Source organism: Scyliorhinus torazame, chromosome 14 (genome assembly GCF_047496885.1).
Source record: "Scyliorhinus torazame isolate Kashiwa2021f chromosome 14, sScyTor2.1, whole genome shotgun sequence".
NCBI lineage: Eukaryota > Metazoa > Chordata > Chondrichthyes > Carcharhiniformes > Scyliorhinidae > Scyliorhinus > Scyliorhinus torazame.
The window spans coordinates 81,075,913-81,094,779 of record NC_092720.1 but is presented as its reverse complement, the minus strand read 5'-3'; the positions used below and the strand labels follow the sequence as shown (position 1 = coordinate 81,094,779).

Below are 18,867 nucleotides of genomic sequence, written 5' to 3'. Positions count from 1 at the left end.
CCACATCTCAGCTAAAGTTCCCATCTTACAACTAGAACTTTTCATGTGATCCTGTACTAAGCTTTTAAAACTTAACCATAATTAATGTAAAGTAAACATCATTACATTTTTCGGTGCTTGGATGGGCTGGGATCATTCACTGTCCATCTAAAACTGCTTTGCGCCAATATCCCCTCAAAATCTTGCAGTATTTCTTAATTTATTTTGTTGCAGTTGCTTTTGGTTGCATTGTTGCTGGTTTCAGCAATGGCTGACCTATTGCACTGTTTTTCTGCTGTTCCCAATCTTCTATTTGGCAATTGAAAATAGCTAGGGTTGCAACTAGCACAGTGATTAGCACTGGTGCTTCACAGCACCAAGGTCCCCGGTTTGATCCCCGGCTTGGGTCACTGTCTGTGCCGAGTCTGCACGTTCTTCCTGTGTCTGCGTGGGTTTCCTCTGGGTGCTTTGGTTTCCTCCCACAAGTCCCGAATGACGTGCTTTAGGTAATTTGGACATTCTGAATTCTCCCTCGGCGTACCCAAACAGGTGCTGGAATGTGGCGACTAGGGAATTTTCATAGTAACTTCACTGCAGTGTAAGATTACTTCTGACAATAAAGATGATGATTATTATTATTATAACCACAATTCTCAAAATGGGTTTTTTGACTGGTTTTAAAGAAAGGATGAAAAACATGATCCAAGAAGGTAACAGCCTTTACTTCTTCTGGCTTGTGTTTGTTCCATCCTTATTTTTTGGCATTTCCCTTTTACAGATGCACAATACAATTACAGACATACAATCCAATTTATAGTTTATATAATTGGCTGGACCCAATTTTAAGCTGTCTACACAAAATGCCCTCCTTATAGGTATTTGTCTATCTGGGGCAGGAATTTCAGCAGGGTGTCCAATTTTGAAGAACTTTAAAGAGACTGTGTGGGAACACAAATAAAGGGAGCAGAAGCAGGAGCAGGGAAATTAATTACACCACTTGGAGTTGGAAAGAGACTAAATATGTTTTAACGTTTAAAAGTTACAAACAACTGCAGTAAAAAGTGGCAAATCTGCCTGAACTTTCCCTAACTGCAGCTCCTTAAATTACATTTAAAATCATCACCTTATAATTTTGACCACTTTCTAAGCGAAGAGCACGGTAGCACAAGTGGATAGCACTGTGGCTTCACAGCGCTAGGGTCCCAGGTTCGATTCCTCGCTGGGTCACTGTCTGTGTGGAGTCTGTACGGTCTCCCCGTGTCTGCGTGAGTTTCCTCCGGGTGCTCCGGTTTCCTCCCAGAGTCCAAAGACGTGCAGGTTAGGTGGATTGGCCATGCTAAATTGCCCTTAAGTGTCCAAAAAGGTTAGGAGGGGCTATTGGGTTACGGGGATAGGGTGGAAGTGAGGGCTCAAGTGGGTCGGTGCAGACTCAATGGGCCGAATGGCCTCCTTCTGCACTGTATGTTCTATGTATGTTCTATATCTTCAGTGGTAACATAGCTTTCAAAATGGCACTGCAGGAATTAATATCCAATTTGCATTCATTAATCAGACTCTGGTTGGTTTCCCACTAGAGCTTTAGTCACCAGGATTGAAATTCCATCTGAAAACTGGTATGGGTGGACAACAAGCAGCAAATCAATTCTGTTCACAATTTTATACCTTCTATTGCCATGTTTTTAGATGCAAACACAATGGTGGGGACATCCTTATGGCGTCTATTCTCTAAAAAATCCTAATGTATGATCAATTCCAATTTAAATGGAAAATATGAATGCAATAATCAGCAATTTACAGAGAACGAGAAAAGAAAATGTTCCTCAAACCAGTGATTTCACTTTGAATCAATTTAGATATAAAATTTGCTAAAGGAAATGCAAACTTCAGTTTGAATTAACTCTTGGGTTTACATCTCACATTGTAGTAAGTATATCTGCAAAATTAATAATAATTTTTAAAAATCAAACTTTCTGGCTGGAATAAAGTAACTAATATTTTGATGTGTAAAAAGAATGCCAAGGGCTGTAGTGTAAAAAGGCCAATTTATGTCAAAACATTCCAAACCTAATCAGACTAATAAAACACAGTGTTCATAAAATCCCACCATTTATTGGTATTTAACTGCAATCCATGAACCATTTTTCTGTTTCAGCACCAGGAATAGAATGACACTCACCCATCTGTACAGAACTGCTGGTGGCTTCCAGGCAATGTGTCAGTGTTTTGTTGAAAGGGCCCCATATCATCAAATTATCCCTCACTTCTTCCCTAAGCACGACCAGTTCAATCCTCATTCCCTGAAGGAAAGTGGTTGCCTGCACCAGGATGTGTTCTTGCTGCTTTGTTCTTTCCCTGTGAAATATGATATTGATTCAGTTCAAAGATAGAATTCCCTCTGTTAAATTACTTTGATCAGATTTTAATGTAGTGCTTATTCAGTCCCTTTTATATAACCTTAATGCAGTCAAACAAATCAATCTGAAAGAATTTAGCACTCTCACCTCAACAAAACCTAAATTGGAGATTACACAAAATAAATATGTTGTCTGCATTAGAGTAATGAAAGACCATCCTTGAACTTCGATGATTACTTTGACTGGGCTAAGGAAACTACTGTTGGGCAGCACGGTAGCATTGTGGATAGCACAATTGCTTCACAGCTCCAGGGTCCCAGGTTCGATTCCGGCTTGGGTCACTGTCTGTGCGGAGTCTGCACATCCTCCCCGTGTATGCGTGGGCTTCCTCCGGGTGCTCCGATTTCTTCCCACACTCCAAAGATGTGCAGGTTAGGTGGATTGGCCATGATAAATTGCCCATAGTGTCCAAAATTGCCCTTAGTGTTGGGTGGGGTTACTGGGTTATGGGGATAGGGCGGACGTGTTGACCTTGGGTGGGGTGCTCTTTCCAAGAGCCGGTGCAGACTCGATGGGCCGAATGGCCTGCTTCTGCACTGTAAATTCTATGATAATCTATGATGATAATATTTTGTACTGATACTTTAAGCATGCTGTCGTGTTGGGTGCTCTGCTACACAGACGAACCAACACGGTTGCGGAAGGTACAACTCAGTTTTATTACTAACAGTATTAACATTTGTAAACTGGTTACTGTGGTTCGTTCATTACCCTCTAACCTGTGGACCCAGCCCTAACACTATCTTGGAGAGGCACTCAGCACATGGTGAATATCTGAGTGGCTTGCTGTGAGCTCTGTGCCCTGAGCTGTCTCCTGCTGGAATGAATCGCAAGTGTCATGTTCCCCGTTTTATAGTGTGTCTGCTCTTGCTTGTGATTGGCTGTGATATTGCGTGTGTATTGATTGGTCCGTTGATCTGTCCATCAGTGTGTATGGGTGTTTGCACCATGATGTTTATCTGAATATCATGACACATGCAATGTGTCACCTGCTTTGTTTGATCCCCTTTATCCAATGGAAAACAAAAGAATCTGCAATCCTGTTTGGAACATTCAAAACGTTCCAAACAGTTGGCAAACATCTGCTGCCTTATTTCTATCATGCTATCCTGATTCTTTATTAAATACAAAAATTTTAATTCCACGTTCCATGTCTTTCTAAGTAGCACAATGACATGTGTTCCAATGCCTTTTCCTTTTCAATTTTTCAGTTAATAGTGTGATTTTATTGGTTTCCTTACCTGAAAAAATGTGATTGATTCTGAGCTACTACTAGCTGACCCTCAATGCCTTCCACTTTCAAAAACATGCTCTCCAGTTCTTCCTGCTTAGTTGCAAGTTGTAGACTCAAGAAATTTAAACTGAAAATAAGCGAGAAATATAATCACATTATCATGCAAAGCAGGGAACAAGAGTATACTTTGACCAAAAAAATACCTATTTTTTTCAACAAACTTAACAAGTATGTAACTACACTGCTAATATTAATGCAACCATTTTAAGCAACTTTACCAATGCAAAATACATTGGCGCTTTTTTAATACCAGTATGTATTACCTTTAAATATATATTTACCTGCTTCAAACCTTTGTAATTGCTTATAAAGTAATGCACAAGCAAGCTCCAGGACTAGCAATAATTTTCTGAGCTCTTTTCCTCTGCACCTATTTCTTGGTCATTCATTTCCTTTCTCCAATCTCCTTTCCTGATCACTAAAGATAGGCTGGCTCTGACAGTGGATACATTTTAGTTTAAACTACAAGCTTGAGTTCTAAGTTTAAAGCTACCTATGCAGAGTTCGTTACCATCCCCCAACACTACTCGTTCTTTGTCTTAAGTGAGAGTTTTTCATATGCTGGAGCTCTACTAAAATTTGACTTGCCAGATGCCTGGATTTTGTTGCTGTTAGTGCTCTGCTTGACTCTGTTGAAGTAACACTGCTACACAGTCGTGGCAGGTTTTAAGGTATCTTTTTCTAGCCGATAACCAATCCTCACCTGCTGTTGTTACCTGCTCAGTTTCTGATGACTTTAATGCACTTTAGGGTTGCATTAAACATAAATGTTGGGGCAGCATGGTGGTGCAGTGGTTAGCACTGCTGCCTCACGGCACCGAGGTCCCAGGTTTGATCCTGGCTCTGGGTCACTATCCGTGTGGAGTTTGCACATTCTCCCCGTGTTTGTGTGGGTTTCGCTCCCGCAACCCAAAGATGTTAGGTAGATTGGTCATGCCAAATTGCCCCTTAATTGGAAAAAATGAACTGGGTACTCTAAATTTATTTTTCAAAAAAGCAGAAATGGTAGTATCCCTGGCTAGGGTTATACCAAATTCCTTGGATCATCCCGAATCTTTGGTCGTCTCTGCTTACACAATTTCCATCTATGGCTCCTCAATGTGTCATGTGCATTTTGGTAGCCACACTAGGGAAATTGCATTGGATCACAGGCAAAACTAGGTGGGGGTAGTTCATAGAATTTATACTGCAGAAGGAGGTCATTCGGCCCATCGAATCTGCACCAGCTCTTGGAAAGAGCACCCTACTTAAGCCCACACCTCCACCCTATCCCTGTAACCCAACCTTTTGGACACAAAGGGGCAATTTAGCATGGCCAATCCACCTAACCGGCACATCTTTAGACTGTGGGAGGAAACCTGAGCACCTGGAGGAAATCCACGCAGACACGGGAAGAAAGTGCAAACTCCACATAGACAGTCACCCGAGGCCGGAATTGAACCCAAGACCCTGGAGCTGTGAAGCAGCAGTCCAACCACTGTGCCACCGTGCAGATTTGTATCCTGTGTGTTAAGGACAAACCCATTTCATTGCATAAGTATGCGCCAAAATAGGTAGACTGAGCAGATATGCTAACTTCTCTGGCTAAGAAGGCGTGGTAACAAGCCTTTGTGGACAGCTTAGATTTTCAGTACGGTTGCATCAGGTACTGCAAAACATCAACATAGGAATTTGGAGCAGAGGGAGGCAATTAAGCCCCTCGAGCCTGATCCGCCATTCAATCTGTTCATGTCTGATCTGTTCCTGGTCTCAAATCCACCTCCCTACCTGGTTCCCATATCCTTCTTGAAACTATTTAATGACTCAGACTCCACCGCACTATGCAGCAAAGAGTTCCACAAATTTGCCACCTTCTGTGAGTAGTTCCTCATCTCAGTTCTAAATCTACCCCCTCTCAATCTATATCTGTGACCTCTCAATCTAGATTGCCCCAAAAGGGGGAACATAGGAATTTACTTTACCAATCCCTTTTAGTATTTTATATACTTCGATGAGATCCCCTCTCATCTTTCTAAACTCCAGCGAGTATATCCCAAACTGTTCAATCTCACTTTATACGTCAACACCATAATCCCAGCCAAGCTCATATCAAAACTCCAAAACCTAGGACTTGGCTCCTCCCTCTGCAACTGGATCCTCGACTTCCTGACCCATTGACCACAATCAGTAAGGATAAACAACAGTGTGATGGAGATCACACCATCCGCAGAATACGGTTTAGAATAAAGACATGTAAAAGCAGCAGAAATTAATACATCAAGTATTTTAATTCAAAGGGCAGCACGGTGGCGCAGTGGGTTAGCCCTTCAATCTCATGGTGCCAATGTCCCAGGTTCGATCCCAGCTCTGGGTCACTGTCTGTGTGGAGTTTGCACATTCTCCCCGTGTTTGCGTGGGTTTCGCCCCCATAACTCAAAGATGTGCAGGCTAGGTGGATTGGCCATGCTAAATTGCCCCTTATTTGGAAAAAATGAATCGGGTACTCTAAATTTATGAAAGAAAAGTATTTTAATTCAAAGTAAAATAAACCCACTTCAGCGAAAGGTCTTTCAAAAGTCACCATTTGCTGCAAGAAACTTTAGCTGACCCCTAGGATCATTAAGCCATTCCAGACAAATACGGGATAAGGAAGATCCTTGAATTGACATCGCATAAATTCTTTAAATTACCTTCCTGCAATTATAACCAAAAGCTAAACCTTGGGAAGGATACTCTGAGATAGCAAGGAAAATAAATTAACAAATTTCTTTCTTAGCTATATAACTTTTAACATTTAAGATAACACCATTTGGAATAATGACTATCTGAACATTTATATATCTAAGAAACTTGACATTGAAAATAGACAGAAGTATAGATATGTCTCAAACAACTCCCTGTCCAACCATATATCTTAGACATCTGACATTCAAGCAGACGCTAAGATCTGCAGCACGGCAGCATTATGGGCAGCACAGTAGCATTGTGGATAGCACAATTGCTTCACAGCTCCAGGGTCCTAGGTTCGATTCCGGCTTGGGTCACTGTCTGTGCGGAGTCTGCACATCCTCCCCGTGTGTGCGTGGGTTTCCTCCGGTTTCCCCCCACAGTCCAAAGATGTGCAGGTTAGGTGGATTGGCCATGATAAATTGCCCTTAGTGTCCAAAATTGCCCTTAGTGTTGGGTGGGGTTACTGGGTTATGGGGATAGGGGGGAGGTGTTGACCTTGGGTGGGGTGCTCTTTCCGGGAGCCGGTGCAGACTCGATGGGTCGAATGGCCTCCTTCTGCACTGTCAATTCTATGATCATCAAATCACATATTGTTGATAAAACAACAAACCTGAATATTTAGCTATAGGAAATTAGCCAGCATCAAAAGATAAGATAAAAAGGAAAGGCCTTCACTAAATAGGAGAAATTATGTATAAAAGGAGCAGCAGTTTTGCAGTACTGGTACTCACTCTCTCTCCTGCCAGAATATGTCAAAGTTCTGTTCTTCAGCCTGCTTCGTCAAACAAAGACCATTGTGGTTTTTGTAAGTATGTTTCTATTAAACTTCTTATAAATGTATTAGAAATTGATACTTTAGGATTTTCCATGTTTAGATGTATCTTTCTCTCAGAGAAGTTAGTTTGTTAACAGATAACAAAGGATTGTTAACCAATTTATATTTTTAACTCTGCAATTCTGTATGTATCAATTGAGAGTATTTTATAATAAAAATACTATTATTAGAAATTAAACTGTACAGTCTTACTCTCAATAGGTTTTAGACCCTAGACACTCATTTAGGAAGTCTTAAATGACAAGCATCCACGACCGACAGAGGTAGGAGATTGAACCGTGAGTGACGTATCTGAACTTCTTCCACAAGAAAGTAACTGAAATCTTGCTTAACTGTTTGAGACACAGAAAAGTAACCTCCCCTCCTGAGAGCTATTCTGAGTCTTACCAGAGAAACAGATTTCCCTCTTTTGGTGGCTTAACCTGATCTAGATTAGTAAGATAGCCCCTTCGGATCCGGAATACCTAAACCGCTCACAACAGCACCTCTTCCACAATAGTACTCAATATCGGGGCCTCGCAAGGCTGCGTACGTATCCCCCTATTATTCTCCATATAGACACACGATTGTGTGGTAAAATTTATCTCCAACTCCATCTACAAGTTTGCTGATGACAAGACCATGGTGGGTTAGATCTCAAACACCGATGAGTCAGAGTACAGAAGGGAGATGGAGCACCTAGTGGCATGGTGTAACGACAACAATCTCTCCTCCAACATTAATAAAACTAAGGAGCTGGTCATTGACTTCAGGAAGCAAAGTATCGTACACACCCCTGTCTATATCAATGGTGCCAAGGTGGAGATGGTTGACAACTTCAAATTCCTAGGTGTGCACATCACCAACAATCTGTCCTGGTCTATCCACGTCGACGCTACCACCAATAAAGCTCAATAGCGCCTATACTACCTCAGGAAACTATGAAATTCGTCCACATTGACTCTTGAATTTAGAAGGATGAGGGGGGATCTTATAGAAACATATAAAATTATGAAGGGAACCGATAGGATAGGTGCGGGCAGGTTGTTTCCACTGGCGGGTGAAAGCAGAACTAGGGGGCATAGCCTCAAAATAAGGGGAAGTAGATTTAGGACTGAGTTTAGGAGGAACTTCTTCACCCAAAGGGTTGTGAATCTATGGAATTCCTTGCCCAGTGAAGCAGTAGAGGCTCCTTCATTAAATGTTTTTAAGATAAAGATAGATAGTTTTTTTGAAGAATAAAGGGATTAAGGGTTATGGTGTTCGGGCCGGAAAGTGGAGCTGAGTCCACAAAAGATCAGCCATGATCTCATTGAATGGCGGAGCAGGCTCGAGGGGCCAGATGGCCTACTCCTGCTCCTAGTTCTTATGTTCTTATGTTCTTACCAATTTATACAGACGCACTATAGAAAGCATCCTATCTGGCTGCATCACAGCCTGGTATGGCAACTGCTCAGCCCAAGAGAGTAAGAAACCACAGTCATGAACACAGCTCAGTCCATCACGCAAAACCTGCCTCCCATCCATTGACACTGTCTACACCTCCCACTGCCCTGGGAAAGCAGGCAGCTCAATCAAACATTCCTCCCACTCAGGCTATTCTCTCTTCCATCAGACAGGAGGTAAAAAAGTCTGAGAACACATACAAATAGTTTCAAAAACAGCTTCTTCCCCGCTGTTACCAGACTCCTGAGTGACCATCTTATGGCCAATCCACCTAACCTGCACATCTTTGGACTGTGGGAGGAAACCGGAGCACCCGGAGGAAACCCACGCAGACATGGGGAGAACGTGCAGACTCCGCACAGACAGTGACCCAAGTCGGGAATCGAAACTGGGACTCTGGAGCTTTTAAGCAACTGTGCTACCATGCTGCCCTTAGACAGCAACAGCTGAGGTGGGTTGTTTGAAGGTTTGTGCTGTCTGGTGGCAGGATTCGCTCTTCCCGCCACTTGTCAATGGGATTTCCCATTGAAACCGCCCCACACCGCCAGGAAACCTGTGGGCAGGGTTGTGCTGCCAATGGGAACAGAGAATCCTGATGACTGGAGAATTCTGGCCCCTATCTAATTCAGCCTTGAATAAATACAATGACCCAGCCACCACCACATTCTGGTGAAGGGAATTCAATATACCAATAACATTCTGAGAGAAAAGGTTTCTCCTCGTCTCCTTAAAAGGAAGCCGTCTTATTCTGGTCTCGCCCTCAAGAGGAGACACCCACGCTACCAAAGACCCTCTGGATCTTATGTTTCAATAAAATCACCATTTATTCTTCTAAACTCCCAACTTGCTCAACCTTTCTTCATAAGATTTGGAGATGCCGGCGTTAGACTGGGGTGGGCACAGTAATAAGTCTTACAACACCAGTTTAAAGTCCAACAGGTTTATTTGGAATCATTAGCTTTCAGAGCCAGCTCCTTCATCAGGTGAGGTCTAAATAAACCTGTTGGACTTTAACCTGGTGTTGTAAGACTTCTTACTTTTTTTTACAAGGTAAGCCCTTCATCCTAGGGATGAGCTAAGTGAACACTCTCAGAACTGTTTGTAATGGAATTATATCCTTTTTAAAATAAAGAGATCAAATTACTCATTACTCCAGATGTGGTCCACCAAGGCCCTGTACATTTGCAGTAAAATGTCCTTACTTTTATATTCCATTCCCCTTGCAATAAATGCTAACATATCATTTGCCTTCCTAATCACTTGCTATACCAGCATATTAAACAATCAATGACCTCCTGATAACATTAAAATTGTTGTTCACTTTAAAATATCATCATTCCTTTCCTCTTCTTAGGCAATCACTCAGGATTGAGGATGACTTGTTTCCAATCTGGTTCAAAAGTTTCTGAGATGGTCGATAATTAAGTCAAATGCTGAATCTGCAGACTCTGCCACATGTGGGACAGATTAAAAGCAAATTACTGCAGATGCTGGAATCTGAAACCAAAGAGAAAATGCTGGAAAATCTCAGCAGTTCTGGCAGCATCTGTATGGAGAGAAAAGAGCTAACGTTTCGAGTCCAGATGAACCTTTGTCAAAGCTATAAGACAGAGAAAATGGGAAACATTTATACTGTGGTGAGAATGAAAGATGAGTGATAGCCACAGAAACCCAGGAAAACGGGGTGCTAATAGCCACAGAAACCAAAGGGAAAGAGTGCTAATGATAGTCCTCAGAGAGAATAAAAGGTGTGAAAGGCAAAACAGCAGAGAAACTAACATCAGAGGGTAAACTGCAGCAGATGTGGATGTGGGGAGAGGGGAAGAAGAAAGCAAAGGGGAGAAAGGGTAAGGAAAGGTGGATAAGATGGGGGTGGTGGAGGGGGGGGGGTGGTGGACAGGTGATGCTTGAAGGGTTGGGTAGGTGGGTTGTGTTAAGGTTTGTGCTGTCCTTCCAACAGCTCGAATTTGAGCATGCACATTCCCACTGGAATTTCCCGTTGTGCCTGGTGCCTTTCCAAAAGAGCCTTCTCCTTGTTGGAAATGTCATAACGCCATCATCAGTGCGTAGAGACCAACCATAGCAAATCTAGATGAAATAAAAATCAGGGTCTATAAAGATCTATGTCATTATTGTCTCTTTGATGCCTAAGAATGACAAACTCATCACCCAGGACCCTTCATGCTAACCTTGGAGCTGACCATCAAACCTGAGGGGGGCATCGTTGGCCAACATGGGGTACAATTTACTGGCCGCCTCACGCTGCAATCGGGATGGGACGCGGCGGGTAGATCCCCAGAGAGACCTGTTCCAGGATCCCCAATGGTCATTAAGCCTCGGGAGATCTAACTAGTTTTCGCAAGACCTCGCAATCTCAATCCCGCCCACAATGGGCAGGACCCAGACTTGCAAAGTTAAGTGAGCTTAACTATGCCGACGTCAGATCGAACCAGCTCCTGGTATCTACTGGCATCACCGAGGAAACTCCAGCCAGGATTTAGCACTGCTCCCCACAATGGGGACCAGACGGAACAGTGCTTGGAGGCTCTTCCAGGTGATTAGAGTTCCCTGGGTAGTTGGCCTCTGGGCAGGGTGTCATCCTGGCACTATTGATTCCACCCATGCACCTTGGCACTGCCAGCCTGGCACCGCCGCTTGGGCACTCTGCCATGCCACTCAGGTTCCAGTTGTGCACTGCCAGGTGCCATGGTGGCACATCCTGGCTTGCAGGAGGACTTCCAGGATGCCTGTGCCGAGGTGCCCAGGTAGCATTATGCCATCAGAGAACAGGGGGTGCCCTACCCATATGAGGTGTGGGGAGCTTGTAGACACCCCAGAAGGTGGGTTGGGGCATTGGGGGGCCTGGGGATCATGCTGGAATGTCATTTTTAAATGGCGCCCCGATCTCCTTCTGCACCGAGTAGGAAATGTGATTGAGCGCAACCTCAGCGGGGCGTTCCCCGTTTAGACCCGAAAAAACCCAGCGTGCCCATTCCCGGCACCTCTCTAATCCCATCCAGAACGGACTCTTGTTCTTTTTGTTAGATCACGCCCATGGAATTGGAAATTCTGACAGCAACAGCTTCCTGCTCCTGAAAACAATGTGCTAAACACAACCTTATTATCACCAACAGCATCCTTTGGTTATCAAACTAGAATGAGATATCTAGGGTGGATCCTGGGTCCAAACCTTCATTTGACCTTCATTACATCTTGCTCAGAAAATAGAGCATCAGCAACATCAAGATCCCCAAGCAATAAGAGGTACCAGATGTTGGATAGAACATCACCTCATTCACTAAAAACTGAACAGTTACATTAAACCTCCTCAAAAGCCCATTGTTAAGCTCAAATCAGTTTTCCCAAGGAAAGAACTCTGCAGACATTCAAAAACATCTGATCAGTGTAAATGCAGATTCTGGTGGTAATGAAGGTGATCGGGTTTGCTTTAGAAATGTATCCCACAATGCAGCTAATTTTCTAAAAATAACAATGATGATAATGTAAAGAGGCTATACATGGAGAAACATGTTCTGCACTCAGCATGAAAACAGGACAAGCTATCAACCAAAAACAAGCTTAGAATATCATTCATATCAAAACCAGACTAAACAGAGGATTATGTGTGACACCTGGTGGAGCAAAAAGGCAGATGAACTGTAGTCCAAAGCTGACCAGAAAGACATTAAGAACTTTTGTAATGTGTTTAAAGCAAAAGCTAAATTCCAAATCAAATTATTTTTTCCACCATTTACTCACTTCCCTATTTAATTCCTACAAATGCATCTTTGTTATTCCTCTGGTAAGAGTACTCTATGTCACTAAGTTAGTTTTGAGAGGACATGATAATTTTCCTTTACTGGTAGATGATTTCATTGCTAATTCAGAGTTTCTATATAAAGTTCACCTGCTTTCACATTAGTTTTTTGACTTAAATTCAAATAGTTTTACAGGCATAGTAGGTATTACACACAGAGGGTACATTTGCCCTAAATTGCCTGTATGCAAAATGTCACAACAACCTGGATAGCTTTAAGAATTTCACTTATTTACCTTCCAGTTTGGTTGGTAATTCGTAACCACAACCTTGTTGAGAAAAAAACACACCCTGCAAAAATAGGAATTTGGGCTAAAAAATAAGGATAGAAAAAACTTTCCAAGTGAAATTGGTCATTTGAAAATGAGGTAAGGACTGATAGCTGTAAATTGCAGGATATCTGACATCTGGAAACATTTACAATAATTCAAGGAAATAAATTCATCATTTATTTTGAAAAAATGTAGAAATTTAACGCACTTTAATTTCTCAAAAGGTACTGGGCTGGATTCTCCATTTCAGCAGCTAAGTGCCGGCTCGAACGGAGTATTCGCGTGTGTTTTACAATGCCAAAGTGGCACCGACCCCTCACCGATTCCTGAACTGGTGAGGGGCTAGCAGCGGCGTTGGGTGAAACTCCAGGCTCCTGCGCCGAACACGGCCGGAGAATGGCCAGCTCCCTGGCCATGCGCGGATTCGACCCGCCTTCCGCTACCCCACAGGTCAATAGCCACCCCAGCCCTCGCAGAAGTCCCCCTGGCCAGCAGCACAGAGCCCAGCCGAGTGTGGCAGCGCTGGCCACACTGGGTTCCTGACTGCTGAGATCACACTTATCCCGCGCGGTAACGGTAACTTTGTCTTGCAGGGAGCTGGTTAGAGGGGAGGTGGGCTTTGGGGTTGGTTCTGCTTTTTGGGTGATTATTTTTCTAAAGTGGCTGTTTCGTCACTGTTTTCTCTGATGTTTGTTTACTGGGGAATGTGATGCTTTTAAAATGTTTGTCCATGTGGGGGGGGAGAGGGGAGAGAACAATGGGGAGACAGACTACTTGGTGACAGGGGCGGGCGCTATCAGGTCAGCATAGGTCAGCTAACTCTAGGAAGCACAGTGGGGGGTGAGCAGCTTGTGAGCTGGAGCTTGACTTGGGGGATTGGGTTTCTAGTGTTGCTGGGGGGGGGGAGGGAGAGGGGAGAGCTGCTTTGCTGACAGGGGAGGAACTGTTACTAGGGGACAAATGGGAGGTCAGGAACGGTGACTGCCCGAGGAGGGGCTTAAGGAGGCAGAGGGCGCGAGCTAGAGGCTGGCCTAAAAAGGGTGACGGCTGAAGCGGAGATGAGCGCAAGACGACAACGGCAACGAGATCCGTCCTGGAGAAGCAAGTGACAACACCAACACCAAACCCATTTGAGTATTGCCCACTGTAATTGTTACTCCGGCACCCAAATATATATTTACCTCCCCAGTCTCCACCCCCCTTTCCCTTCGCCCCCCCCCCCCCCCCACACACACACACACGCAAACAGTTGCCTCCTTATGTGTTGTAAATAATTTTGCCTGTTGTACAGAGTTGCTGCTGTTGAGCTGGTGCACAATACCCCACCAGTTATTCTATTTAATTTCTTGTTTTATTTTTTACTATTACTTTTTTTTTTGGTATGTTTGGGTGTGCCCTTCTCTTCTATGTATGTATATATATATATATAGATATGTATATATATATTTCTTATTCTGTGCACATAACGGTAAATATACTTTGTTCAAAAACCCAATAAAAACATTTATTAAAAATAAAATCAAAAGGGTGATGGCTAGTCGGCGGGGTGGGGGGGGGGGGGGGGGAGGGGGAGCCCCCCGACGAGGCTGATGGCTAATTACATGGAATGTCAGAGGGCTGAATAGGCCGGTCAAGAGGGCTCGTGTGATGCGCATTTGAGGGGGCTGAAGGTGGATGTGGCAATGCTACAAGAGACACAACTAAAGGTTACAGGCCAGGTGAGATTGAGAAAGGGGTGGGTCAGCCAAGTATTCCACTCAGGGCTGGACTCAAAGACCAGGGGGGTAGCGATCTTGATCAACAAACGAGTGGCATTCGAGGCAGGGAGAATCGTGTCAGACAAGAGGGGTAGGTACATAATGGTAAGTGGGACGCTGGAGGGGGTGTGGGTACTTGTGAACATATATCCTCCGAATTCGGACGATGTGGAATTTATGAGGCGGGTTTTAGGTAAGATCCCAGACTTAGAGTCACATAACCTGATCATGGGAGGAGATTTTAATACAGTCATTGATTCGGAAGTGGACTGCCAAAGAATTTGAAGGGGTTTATGGAACAAATGGGGGCAGTAGACCCATGGAGGTTTGCACGGCCAAGGGCGAAGGAGTTTTCCTTTTTCTCACATGTCCACAAGGTATACTCTTGCATCGACTTTTTTGTTCTGAGCAGGGCGCTAATACCGGAGGTGATGGATACTGAGTACTCGGCAAGCGCAGTGTCGGATCATGCCCCGCATTGGGTGGATCTACGGGTTAGTGTGGAGAGAGGGCAATGCCCACTGTGGAGACTGGATGTGGGGTTGCTAGCAGACGAAGCGATCTGTGGGTGGGTTAACAAGTCCATCCAGAACTACCTGGAAATAAATGATACGGGGGAGGTCTCCGCAGCAACGGTTTGGGAAGCTCTGAAGGCAGTTATCAGAGGGGAATTAATCACGATACGCGCCCACAGAGAAAAGGCGGAACGGGCTGAGAGGGATAGATTAATGGAGGAGATACTCCAGGTGGACAGGAGATACTTGGTGGCCCCAGACACGGGGCTACTGAGGGAGCGGTGGAGGTTACAAGCGGAGTTTGAGCTATTGACCACAGGGAAAGCGGTGGAACAGTTGAGAATGGCGAGGGGGGCAATTTATGAGTATGGGGTAAAGGCAAGCAGAATGTTGGCGCATCAGCTCAGGAAAAGGGAGGCGGCCAGGGAATACTGTCCTGGACCCAGCGGGGGTGAACAAGGTGTTTTAAGGACTTCAGTTTTGGATCAGTTGAGGTTCTCGAGGGTAGATGAGGATCTGGTGGAAGGGCTGGGAGACCCAATTGAGGAAAAGGGCAGCACGGTGGCGCAGTGGTAGCGCTGCAGGCTCACGGAGCCGAGGTCCCAGGTTCGATCCCGGCTCTGGGTCACTGTCCATGTGGAGTTTGCACACTCTCCTCGTGTTTGTGTGGGTTTCGCCCCCACAACCCAAAGATGTGCAGGGTAGGTGGATTGGCCACGCTAAATTGCCCCTTAATTGGAAAAAATGAATTGGGTACTCTAAATTTATATATTTGTTTAAAAGAGATTGAGTAAATAATCAAGGGACTGGAGGGCATGCAGTCGGGCAAGGCCCCGGGGCCTGACGGCTACTCGATGGAATTCTATGAGAAGTTTTCAGAGATATTGAGTCCACTGCTGGTGAGGACATTTAATGAAGCAACAATGTTGCAGGCCTCGATTTCATTGATCCTGAAACGGGAAAAGGATCCGGAGCAATTTGGGTCATACAGGCCAATTTCTCTACTGAATGTGGACGCAAACTGCTGGCTAAAATACAGGCCACACGGATAAAAGACTGTGTGTGGTAGTCTGTGTTAGGAGGATTACGGTACCTAGTAATGCCGGAATACCATTGGTGGAGAATGTTCCCATTGGATAAGCTTGCATGTTAGCTCCGCCTTGCAAGGCGAGGTATAAGAGCCCGTGCCGCCCCAGCAGCTTTCTTCTGTACATGCGCTGCTGGGGGAAACATCTAGCGTATTAAAGCCTTCAACTGTCTCCAATTTTGTTTCTGAGGTTATTGATTGTGCATCAATTTAATACACTAGATTTAAAAGGATGGAGCTCCGAATCAAGCCGGAGTGTCTGCAACTCAGCCCCCACGCGGCAAACTCAGCGGCAACCTTCAAGCACTGGCCGGCGTGTTTTAACGGATATCTCGGAACGGCTGAAAACACACCCACGGGAGAACAGAAACTGCAAGTCCTGCACTCGAGGCTGAGCCCAGAAATTTACACCCTCATCGAGGACGCGGACGACTTCGATGCAGCAATGGAGCTGCTGAAAGGACATTATATTCGCCCGGTAAACCAGATCTACGCCCGACATCTGCTCGCGACGAGGCGACAAATCCCTGGGGAATCGCTGGAAGAATTCTACCGTGCGCTCCTGGTGTTGGGAAGAAACTGCAGCTGCCCGCAGGTTTCGGCGAGCGACCACACAGAACTTTTGATCCGGGACGCTTTCGTTGCAGGTATGCCGTCCTCCCAAATCCGCCAGCGATTGCTGGAGAAAGACACCCTAGGCCTCAAGGAGGTACGGGCCCTTGCTGGCTCCCTGGATGTGGCCTCCCGAAACGCCCGCGCTTATGTCCCCGACCGCGCGGCAGCTCCCTGGGCAGCCGACCCCGGGACATCTCCCATCCCCCCCACAAGCTTGTGCTGCTAGACGGCCTGGCAACCCCGGGGGGCCCCGCTGCTATTTTTTGCGGGCAGGCCAAGCACCCCCGGCAGCGCTGTCCGGCCCACGCATCCACCTGCAAGGGATGCGGTAAAAAGGGCCACTTCGTGGCGGTATGCCAGGCCCGGGCGGCGCTGCGGTCTCCGGTGGCGAATGCAGACCGCCACCACAATCCACTCCACGGTCCCCGTGTGGCCAGCGGGTGCCGCCATCTTTCTCCCCCAGGGCCACATGTGGCCTCCGGGTGCCGCCATCTTGTCCCCCAGATGCCACGTGCGATGGATGGGCGCCGCCATTTTGTGCACCTCCAGCCATGTGCGACCAATGGGCGCCGCCATCTTGGATGGACTCCCAGGACCACACACCGCGAGAAGAGAACATTCAACTGCTGCCACGAGTAACCTCGGTGACCCTGGACAAGTCTCTGCCCCGATCACTATCGACTGCTTTGACGACGGTGCTTATTGTTATGGGCGAGGCGTTTTCAGAACCCCAAAATGTATCATTGAGTTCAACCAACCTCACCCTTTAATGGATTTGTTGCTTTTCTGAGCACGCGGCTTCTTCCCCAGGTGTGATATTACAATTATGGACACGTGGGTTTTTAAACACAAAACACTGTTTATTCCATGAACTCAACTTATCATCTTAAATAAACATTGGATCTCTTAACACCCCTTACTTCAAAGATAACTCAGAAAATATTGCAACAGTAAATACTTCCTTAAAATGTTCCTTCAAACTTCCAAGAGACTTAACACCTTTAAACAGTATCACATCAGGATAAAGGATATATATAGTTTCTGTAGAATGGCAGAGATATATTAGCTTGGTTGATTTCAGCTCCAGCACCGTGCTTTTCTTCATGCAGCTCTCTGGAAACCCACAGACACACCCAAACTGCTTTCTCAAACCTGGCTTTCTACGTTTTAATCAGCTCACAGCAAAACAGCCAGGCACTTTTAAACTGCTCTCCGCAAAACCAGCCAGATTCTTTTTTTAGCTGCTCTCAGCAAAACCAACTAGGTTCTTTTCAAAACTGAAACTAAAAACCTGCAAAACACCAACTGCAAAATGGCTGAACTGAGCTGAGCTCCATCCACTCTCTGACATCACTGTTTTCTTAAAGGTACATTGCTTACACATCCATTTCTTAAAGGCACTCTTGGATGACACCTCCCCCCACGAAAAAAAAATAAACCATCAACTTCAAGATGGTTTCATTTTTCACCTTTGCCCCATCAATTAAGAAATGTACACAGTAAATATACATTTTCATTTAAAGAAACCAACACACTCAAACAGGTATAATAATATAGTCCATTTTTCTTTGCTCTTCTTCCTCCAACCAAAATCCTTCTCGATTGACAGTCTCTTTGAACAAAGTCTCTGCACGATCCATCCATTCCTCTACTCCTCGGCATTTCTCTTTAGAATCAGATACTTTAGTTCAATCTGACCACAGAGTCCCTTGCAATTCTCCAATACAGGAGCATTGGTGATCACAGCTTTCAGGCAGTCAAATGCCTGTTGAAAGTCCGCTGTAAAGATGGCGTCGGAGGGAGGCCGGGCGACATGGGGACCGGATCAGGAGGAATTCCTCAGAAGGTATGTGGAGGAGTTAAAAAAGGAGGTGCTGGCCCCGATGTTGCTGGCAATCGATGGGCTCATAGAAACACAAAAGGCCCAGGCGATAGAGCTCCGTGTGGTGAAGGAGAAGGTAACTGAAAACGAGGTTGAGATCCTGGGCCTAGCGGTCAAAATGGAGACGCACGAGGCGCTACATAAGAAGTGCATCGAAAGAATTGAAGTCCTGTAAAATAGATCAAGGAGAAAGAACCTCCGGATCCTGGGTCTCCCCGAGGGAGTGGAGGGAGCTGACGGCGGGGTTTACGTGAGCACGATGCTAC

General features: G+C 45.2%; 1 protein-coding gene across 3 annotated transcripts in view; it reads right to left on the bottom strand.

Annotated features, from left to right (window-relative positions):
* The window catches only part of lekr1 (Leucine-, glutamate- and lysine-rich protein 1), a 437,902-nt gene that overhangs the window by 193,549 nt on the left and 225,486 nt on the right, over positions 1–18,867 (bottom strand). For all 3 annotated transcript variants that reach the window (XM_072474414.1, XM_072474413.1, XM_072474415.1), the window contains exons 4-5: positions 3,635–3,754; positions 2,156–2,331 (exon numbers count right to left, since the gene is read on the bottom strand). In XM_072474414.1, coding sequence (XP_072330515.1) covers positions 2,156–2,331; positions 3,635–3,754 — 296 coding nt within the window. The remainder of the gene's footprint in view (positions 1–2,155; positions 2,332–3,634; positions 3,755–18,867) is intronic.